At 38.9% G+C, this 10235-nt stretch overlaps 1 protein-coding gene across 1 annotated transcript in view; it reads left to right on the top strand.

The window, feature by feature from the left end:
* Positions 1–236: 236 nt before the first annotated feature.
* The window catches only part of LOC108577476, a 33057-nt gene continuing 23058 nt past the window's right edge, over positions 237–10235 (top strand). The window contains exons 1-5 of the mRNA XM_017940632.1: positions 237–314; positions 8890–8946; positions 9015–9059; positions 9598–9747; positions 9890–10079. Of these exons, the coding sequence (XP_017796121.1) occupies positions 237–314; positions 8890–8946; positions 9015–9059; positions 9598–9747; positions 9890–10079 (520 nt within the window). The remainder of the gene's footprint in view (positions 315–8889; positions 8947–9014; positions 9060–9597; positions 9748–9889; positions 10080–10235) is intronic.

Raw genomic sequence — 10235 nt, 5'->3', positions numbered from 1 at the left:
ATATTGGTCAATTGATCACAGGAAAATACCAGATGTAATTGTCTTCTGTCTTACAAAAGACATAAACATCAAACAGCGCAAAACCGAATTATCGCTAGTTCTTTCTTCAGACCAGTAACCTATCCTCGTAATAATATATGTATACACAAATTACATAAAAACACTTAACACTTTACAGAAAAAAAACTAATTGGAATATTGTTAGATTGGAATTAGATAAATTAATCCACCTAGATATGCCTTTAAAATCAGAAAGAGGCGTAGAAAATGCAGTAGGCCAGCTTACAAACGCCCTACAAAAAGCAGACTGGCAAGTAACTTCGGACCAAAATACAACTCACGTAAAAGAAAACTATCTAATAATAATTAAACAGGCAATAGCCGAAAAGCTCGCAAGCAATGGTAATGATTAAGATCAGAATCCGACAAAAGAAAACTTAATACGGCCGTTAAGCATAACAATTTACGACACGGTCGTGCTGAAGGGGCTATTTTTTAGATTTGGACCTTAGTTCATTACTAACCGTTTTCAAGGATTAAAGTATATGTATGTCCTGGCGAGAGAAAATCAGGAAATAATTTCTCTCGTCCTTAATAGCCAAAATACGTGTCATAAAATGAGCTTTCCGAAGGGTGATTCAGAAATAAATTGTAACGGTCAAAGGATCGACGCGGCCAGAATCTGGAGAAAATTCCATGCTGCTGCTAAACATTCGCTACCTTCTACAAACCCATCGTTATCCCCTCTCCAAGGCAACGCGCTAAGGACGCAAGGGGAAGGTAGTCGCACTTACTTAGGCATGCTGATTCGTAATTTGTAATTTTTTGGATCGACCAATCAACGTGCATCACATAAGAAAGAGCTAGTCCAAAATCAGATAAAAGGACTAGAACGAATGTAAGGCAAATTATTCGACTCGTTTGAACGATTCTATTCAACAAGTTACTCGAACGAACGTAAGGCAAGTTATACACTCGTACTGTGTATATCGGAACGACTCTCCTGCGAGTATCGACTACGACGACTACTTGTGCTAGCTGTGTGGATTGAAGTGGATTAAAGTACGCTTCAGAATCATCACCAGTTGCTTTCCTGGACTGAAGGATCATATCAGCTATCTCGGAACTCTGACACGACTACAGTTTGCTGGCTGCCAGCCTGCTCGGGTCCGCCAGGCTACTAGCGCATCCGATTCGTAATGATTTTTGGTACTTGGGGTCCTTCTTGTCTCACTTGAAGTTCCCTCGTTGCTCCTCTGTTTTTCCCCTGCTTTTATCTAGGATTCAGCATCTGCTTAGGTTTGCTTAGGTTGATGCTTGAATTTTTCTATGGTTTCTATTTCTCCTGTTTGGTTCTCCTATTTAACTGGCTTATTCTAGATGCACCACTGGCTTTCTGCTACATTATCCTCAGGCGGAGAAAAAGAAAAAAAAGTAAGGCAAGTCATTCAAGAAAGTCAGTCCAGCTCAGTTAAGAGCAGTAAAGTTAGAATACAGAAGTTAGCCAGTCAGAACACATATATATGTACATATGAGCCGTTTAAAGCAAAAGTGGCGTAAGTCAATTTTTTGCCTTTTTGAGTTAACACCACATCTCGAAAGATTAACCTTCCTTCTGTTTTGTGCAGAAGTGGTGTAAAGATATCCTCGTTAGTTTCTCGGTAGATGGCAAAATAAGTAAGAACCACCCGAGTGGGTGAATTCGAGTGAATGGCATGGACGCTATATGCAAGAATGGTGTAAGTCAATCTTTGGTGTGAGATAAATTACATTGTACTTCTGGATTTCGAAGAAGATGTGAGCGATGAATAAGAGCTTAACGTTATTGCTATCCACAAAGTTTCTGTGTCATGCTAATTATTATTTTTCGATTTAAATTTATGACATTTTATTCATTTTTTTTTAAATAATTTGTTTGGTAATTAATAAAGCAGTAAAAACATGTCTATCTCAACAAACAGATCCTTTTTTTATTACATCTAATAATAATTACTTTTCTGGTTTGCACGTGTTACGTTCCGAACAAAATTCTTTTTTTTTATGATTTGATAATGCATAGCATTGTGGGAACTCCCTAATTAATCGCAGACTCAGTCTTTGATGTATAAGAAATTTATCCTTTTGTTTTGGCATCACGGTTAGTTGTTAATGTAACGCATACCTTCCTTGGAACCAACGTGGTCGAGTATCATTTAGATATGCGTTGTCCGAATAGTTTCTTAGAACTTGATAATATCACCGGATGTTCAGTATATGTTAGAGTATTATAAATGCGTAGATCCACATCCACTGCGTTAATCAGCGAGCGTAAAGTTATTGTAATGTTACTGGCAGTGCAAAGCATTGTGGGAAATCCTTGGCCAGAAACATATCGGTAGCCCGAAAGAAAGACTTGTAATTAAAATCTATAAGCAACTTTTTCGTCGAACATCGTCTAAGCGTATCGAGTGGTTTCAATAGTGATAAGCGCGAATAGACCGTAGCGGTGTTGGACCTTTTCCGCGGAGATGGAGCAAGCGAGACCGCAGGACGAGGCTCCGTCGCGTTCCTCCTCGACTGATTCGATTCGTTAAAATTTATAAGCAATTCATCTCCAACGTGGTTTTTGAGGAGCAGGGCATCAAGTTCGCTCTCGGGGAACCACGACTGGATGACTATTGTCGAAGACATCAGATCGAACTGTCGCGAGGTGCGTGATCGAGAAATCCGTGGTATAACTAAATTGAGCTAGAGTTTGTTAACAGTTTTGTGAAAAGCATAAGTGACGAAAGACTCAGCACCACTAGTATGTAGTTTTAAAGACCATGTACATGTTCAATTATAGTATTTTATTCATTTTTAAATTCATTTCTTATTTTGTGATTTATATATTTCTTTTATTATATTATATTCGTTATTTTATTGAACAACGATCATCTTGCTTAACCTATCTTCTTCTTCTTCAGTGGAAAGGCCAACGTAAGATCAGGGAAAACACGTATATGCTAGATAATTCATCCAGTTATACAATTCATATTTACCTATATACATACACAAGCGGAATATACACATTAATACACATTTTTGGTGAGTTGTCTTAAATTTCATTATTCTTTTTCTTTCACGCAATATTGTGCGATCACGATAATGGCAATTTAGATGTGTAGCCATTGTGTGAAACCTTTGACTTATCGTCGCTTTGTCCTTAATTCTGTGTGTATACAATTATTGTAAAATTTAACAGTGTTACGAACCCACCCAGTGATAACCTATACAATTATAAGCAACTATTTATACCAAATCGAAACGCGAAAATGCCAAGCAACCACCACAGGTAGGAGGGGGCGAAGTTGGGAAAAACCCAAGAAGCGACGCTCGACATCAGGCCCTTTTCCTGACCGTTGATTGGTCGGAAGCAAGGTATCAAAACCCCTCTAAAAATCATGTACCCGGACCAAGTCAGCAAATAGTCTTAATCAGTACAGTTGGAACGACACCTGCTCAACCTAAACATTCAATAAAACAAAATCAACCACATTTCTGGGTTCTACTTATTTAAACAACCCGAGACGAAGGCGATCTCGACCGTTACGTAACAAACAGTAAGTAAAGTATCTGTTCGGTTTCGAGCACCGCGACGCAGGACCGACAGGACGAGTGCGTAGCCGAGCCGTATGGCATCAGCGGAACCGTGTTATAATGTCGCAATAAGGTCTTCGACAAAGGGATCCCACGAGGAACCGAAGCAGGACCGCGGTTGCCGAGGCGAGAGGGCTCGAGTGTTTCTTCGCTTGAGGGGACTCGCGTTGGGTCCTGTGTCGCATGGGCCGCCAAAAGCGATGATCGCTCGACGTCTTCCACATCGCGTCGCACTTACCACCACCACGCCGGGTGTGGACGGCTCCGTGCTATAAAGCACGGAAGTTTTCACCCTCGACACGCATTCTATTGAGAACACGCCTAAACACGCATTCCACTGAGGACACGCTTAAGAAATACAATAATTGTTTAGTTCGAAAACGTGTTGATTTCTTTCCTATAAATAAGACTCGCCCTGCCACGAGTCAGCGTTCCCAAGCATCGAAGAGCTACGGCGTTTTGGGACGCTACAGTATCCGTCAATAGAATCTGAGATATTTGTCAATTTCGTTACCGATTTCTTTTGTAATAATCCTTTTGTTTTGCACACCTATCATTTCATTGTAACAATATATCACATATGAGTTTAACATAGTTTTTGAATCAATTTTTAATTTCCATTGATAATTATTTGCCTCTAACCTCTTTGATCTAACGATCACAAAACCAGGTGCCTGTATGGAACTAGATCATCTCGCACAAATTCTCACCTGTTATTCGCTACCGAGACATCATCTCTCTCTTTCTCCGCTCAGGCGTGTGCTCTCACGTAATACACGAAAATGGTGTAAATCAGAAGAATAATCTCTCATTATCCAGAAATCGCCTTTTTTCACTTACACCACTTTTGCTTTAAACTGCTCATGTAATCATAGAGCCATGTACTAGCATTCAGGCTAGTGCCCACGGCGTTCAGGCTATCGAGAAGCTGTTAGGCTTCTCTTTAACACATTCGCTACCACGCCACAAAAACAAAACTTTTAATAAATGTGGTAAAATATCGTAACATAATCTCAGATCACACGTATAACTTATGTCGTCGACTGTTTTCAAGTGTATTTGCCAGGTTCAGAGCAGATTTCGTTTGTTTATGCAGTGAATAAATGAAATTCGGTTATCGTTACACATGCGAGATGCTGGGCTCTCGTTGCAAATCGATGCGTCACACGATGCACGAATATCTTTCTAACTTATCACCCACAGAAGCGAATGATTACTTATTTTGGAAAGCGACCAAGAAAATTAAACGTCTACGACAATCAACTCCACCGATCACAGACGATGGTGGAAAATGGGCCAGAAACAAAAAAGCTGTGTTAGGTTTTCTGTAGAAACGGTTCGATCGACCGGGAACGGTTATTTTTGAGTTGAGGATTTTCGTTTATTGCTTGCACGGGTCTAATTACATCCTGCGAGGGTCGCTAGAATTGCTTTGCTAGATTTTTAGTAATTTGTGTCCCTCGCGCTCAATAGCCTACGAACATACCATAAACGGCATATCTGTATGTAACGGTCCGCTTGCCTATTAGTCACCCGGAGGAAATTCCAGATTTTTGGGACCTTTCGCCCACCCCTCGCGACCGTCTCCCACCCTTCCAAGGTGACAGCGCGCTAAGGGCGCACTGGAAGGGCGGCAAAGACGATATTAGACACGCTGATTGGCAAATGCACTCGTTAACCATTAACCAATCAGCGTGTCCCAACAAAAATTCCTCTCACGGACGATCGGGACGCGACGTTGACGAGTGTGTCGTAGTGAAGTAGTCGTTCAACCACCACGAACAAGGAGAAGCAAGGTGGAACCAGCTCACATCACGCGTTAGACATAGATCAGTTTTTTCCAAGTCCTAATCATTTGGGTGGTCCTTCGAACCAGTATCTAGACGGCACAACATTGTGCAAACATCTACAAAGCTCGAAAGTTTATCGCCACAACCACGAGCATTAACAGCTTTAAACTGAAAAAAATAAGGAATGCTATTTGAAACTAACCCGTAAAAGGCACCAGGGTTCGATCTAATAACTGGCAAAGTATTGCAAGAAATCATATATAATTAAGCTAGATACAAGATTGAAACACTTCCGTAGTTAATGGAAAGTATCTCAAATTATCATGCTTTCTAAACCGGGAAAACCATCAAACGAAGCAATATCGTACAGACCCATAAGCCTGATACTATAAAAAATGTTCGAAACATTATTTTTAGAAAGTCTTAAATCGGTAATAGATCAAAAGAAACTCATTCTAGATTATGGGTGTGGATTTAAAAATTGGCATCGAACTGTTCCAAACTTTTGGCCGGTAGTGTATGTATGTATATACGAGTGTTTTAAGTAAACTCCAGACATTCTCAATTGGATTCATATCGGGAGAATTGTCTAGCCAAGGGAATATGGAAATTCTGATTTCCATCCTGCATAATAAGGCAGAAAGACAGTGTTCATGACGTTCATATACATATTGTCAAAACACGAAAGATGTTGAAAATTGTGAGTGGTCCTAATTTTTTGGACAGGGATTGTATATCTCTTATATATAGCTGACTTTTTAACAACACGACTGACATCAGTGGTTACATTTGCTGACGACACAGCAATACTAGTATCACACACGGACCCCGAGATTGCCTCAAGGAATGGACAAATAAATCTAAACAAAATTCAGACCTGGTTGAGACAATGGAGAATCAAAGCTAATGAAACAAAATCTACGATTGTAACATTCACAATGAAAAGAGATACGTGCTCGCCGGTAACCCTAAACAACACCAAAATGCTACAATCTAAAGATATAAAATATCTTCGCGTATACCTAAATACATAGAAGATTAACATGGCGCAAACATATCTTTACCAAAGGGAAACAGCTTGGTATAAAATTTCAGCAAATGTATTGGTTAATAGACACAAAATCACAACTGACACTTGAAAATAAAATTCTAATTTATAAAACCATACTGAAGCCAGTATGGATGTACGGAAAACAGCTCTGGGGGACTACATGTACATATGTACATCCAATACAGAAATCCTCCAAAGATTTCTGTTGCGTCGCAGACGCAACCGTTAAGGGTTTGACTTTATGACATGGACGACCAGGCCTGCTATTTTTGAGGTCTTCTAATTTCAATTATTTTGTGCTTACTTTCCCGTTCGAAGCGATGTTGTTCCGTCGCGCAGGTACGGAACGCGTGGGGTCTTCGTTGACCGGGTTTATGGCACGCTCGCACTCAAAGGTTATTTTTGAGAACAAAGACGTTTCGTAGCTCCGCGAAAAAATAAGTACTTTCTTACAGAACAATGCCTTTAGAATTCGACTTTCCGCGTCCTCAATAACCGAAGACGTGTCATAAACCAGGTATTCCCGAAGGGTCAATCCACACGTGCGTATAACGGCACTTTCGGCCGAGGGTTGACCTGGCGGGAATTTCCGACGCGTCACGGAAGGACAGCGAAGATGCCACGCACCCGCAGGTATGGCCCCACTCCTTCCAAGGAAAAGCGCGCTAAGGGCGCAAAGGAAGGGTGGGTGACACCTAAGGGGCACGTTGATTGGTAATTTCTGCATACGTGAAAAACCAATCAGCGTGCCTTTCTTACACTGCGGACTCCAGAAAAATTCGGGGATCGAAAAGGACATTCGCAAAGATTCTTTCGAGTGAACAAGACACTCTCCAGCCGTTCGAGGAGAAACAAGTACACTTCGAGTCGCGATCGAATATTCGAGTTTTGAAACAAGTCGTCAATCGTTTCGTGACGCACTTGACGTTTTGCTAACATTCCGAGCAAGACGAAATTTCGAACCGGGACCCGAAAATTGACAGAGATACGAGCAGATAAGTACTTGAAACCATGGTCAGGACCGTACAAAGAATTCTTCTATCCAGCGAAAGTCAAACTGATTCTAATATATTTACTGAAAATTGAGTTCAGCTAGGACAATTTAGGGTTTTTTTCTTCTGGGAAAAGCCGCATTTGGAAGTACGGTTACAAGATGCAGATAGAAAATGCAAAAGGATTGTGTAGCTTTAATATTAACATATTTTCCATTTGTAAATGAAATACCATTTTCTACTTGAAGTACCAAATCATATGCTACCATTCGTTTATTGTTGGAACCCTCAAACAGACTGCAACACACGGCCTTGAGTGCCGCAACATCAATCGATGCCGATTCTTGAGAGTTTCATTTACGACCTCGCTATATCGTGGCCCCAACTATACCTAAGATTAGCTTGGCGGGTAACAGTCGTGAACGCGAGCTTTTTGAACAATCAAAAGAGAACGCGACGCGACAGATGTCGAGGGCCAGAAAGTGTTTATGGACGCAGAAACTCGACACTTCCGCTTGCCATACGCCTTTTTGGCGCCCGTACATTTTCTTCAATAGCCATTGACGTGTCGTAAAGTCACCTCACACACATACACAGATCAGTTCCGCGGGAAAACCAGGATAGACTGCCCAACCCCTACTCCCGGAGGACAGCCGAGGACTAGGAAGGACTCCTATTCGTCCGCATAGGCCACCCCTCACCATAGTTTTTTAGATAAAACTGTACGAAAGACCCAACGCGCCTCTATGTAAAAACGGTTTCCAAAAGGATCAAGACAATAGTTCACGTCACGACGCAGTTCATACCTGCAAACCTACACAAAATTAATTTGGCGTGTGAGAGACGCGATACCCGAAAATTAATAAAGATTAAGAATCGCGTCGAAACAATTTCAAAACAAAGTCTTGCAGGTCATTGTCAGCACGCCGTGGTATGTATCTAACCAGGTAATTCACCGTGACCTTCGAATACCCACAGTTTAAGAAGGGCTTAAACACTACTACGAAAAATATCATCAAAGAATTTCAATACATACATCCTAACAAATTGGCCAACAAATTAATAAACAATACCAACGAAGTGAGAAGGTTTAAACATTTCAAGCCCACAGATTTAAATATAAGATTCACTGTAGCACAAACTAGCAATAATAATTAATTATTACTCCATTAATAAACAATTACTAAGTTAACAAAGGAAGGAAGAGAATGTTCTGTTGAACGTATTTACAGATTGTAAATACTTCACTCAACTGAAAAAAAAGTTTGTAGGATTATAAATTGATGGAGAAATTAATTATTATTTTGTACCGATAAATTAGATTATGATATATAAGCCTATAATCAATATAATAATAATAACGTTTTATAAGTAACATAACCAAAATAATATGGTTTTCAATAAGAAGTTAATAACAATATTGGCAATCGCATTTTAGATAGATCACGATGAAAGTTGCAATTGCTGCTGTTGTACGTCTCAACAAACATGCTACGTAAGTATTACAATAGCACCGGTCTTGTTTTATATGATCACTGTCTTAGGTGTTTAATTCATTTGCAGAAATATTTACAACCAGAAGTGCCGAAATCTTTTGCTCCAATCCGTGTAAGTAAAAAAATTTTCATTGAAACATTTCTTAAAAAATTACTTATTCTTATGGACAAGATTGCTTATGACACTATTGTCAGAATTACATATTTCAATTAACAGATCATACAGAATGTCCCGCCTAACTTGCACACCTTGAATAACTTCTAAATTATGCGTTTTATGCAAAATTATTACACAAAAGTTTCTCGAATTCGAAGGACACTTTACATAGTGGATATAATTTTTCTGTAGGTGGAGGGAGCGGTTCGGAAATGTATAAAACAACTTCCTTTTCATTTTGAATGGAACATTACATTTTTTATGTAAAATTTGGAAAGAATTTCGAATTCTGACTAAAACTGTACTAAATTATATTAGGGATAAGTCTAGTTGTTAAAGAAATGTATTTTCTTCGCATCTTGAACAATTGGCTTACAATTAGTGTACATAGTAGTCTTCTCGTTATCGCAACATATTTCTTCTAAATATTTTAATATTCTTTTTGTTAGCAATTCTAATTCTAATTTAATTAACATAACAAATATTATTCTAGCGTTATTGGAAATCGACTATACCAATGGACAGTAACACTACGTATCAACTTTCCTACTGGGAATGTCCAAATGTAGTCGAGGATCCTATTTTACCACGGAATTGGTTAGTTACTGGCGACGGTGAAATATCTGACGAAACAACATACAGTGTAAGATATTAATTAGGATATTTTCTAGTATTTTGAAGTTTTATACCATACTGTACTTTAGTTATACCGTTACTAATCGTCTGATTTAACTGATTTCTATTTTAATTTATACAACTTAATACTATACATTTCTTTGTTTCAGTCCAGTTATTTAGAAAACTTGTGCGTAAAACCTGAATTACCTATTACACCATGTGAGAAACAATGGCTTGGTAGAGGTCCTATGCAAAATGTTACAACTCAGAAGCATGATTACACATGGAAATCTATGGAACCAGTAACACCCTATAAGGCACAAGATCATATATATTGTCAACCTGCACGTTTGCTTGGTAAGAAAATACAAAAGAAGTTTTAAACATAATACATGTTTAAAAAACTATTAATTTTTTTATTTTTAATTTTCATTTATGATTTCATAAATTTTCAAGATATTTTAAGTGATTAAAATTTTTGAAATCAGCTGAACCATGCAAATTTCTTACAAC

This window comes from Habropoda laboriosa, unplaced genomic scaffold, assembly GCF_001263275.1.
Source record: "Habropoda laboriosa isolate 0110345459 unplaced genomic scaffold, ASM126327v1 scaffold797, whole genome shotgun sequence".
Lineage (NCBI taxonomy): Eukaryota > Metazoa > Arthropoda > Insecta > Hymenoptera > Apidae > Habropoda > Habropoda laboriosa.
Note: the sequence above shows the minus strand (reverse complement) of the source record. Positions and strands in the feature narration are given on the sequence as shown.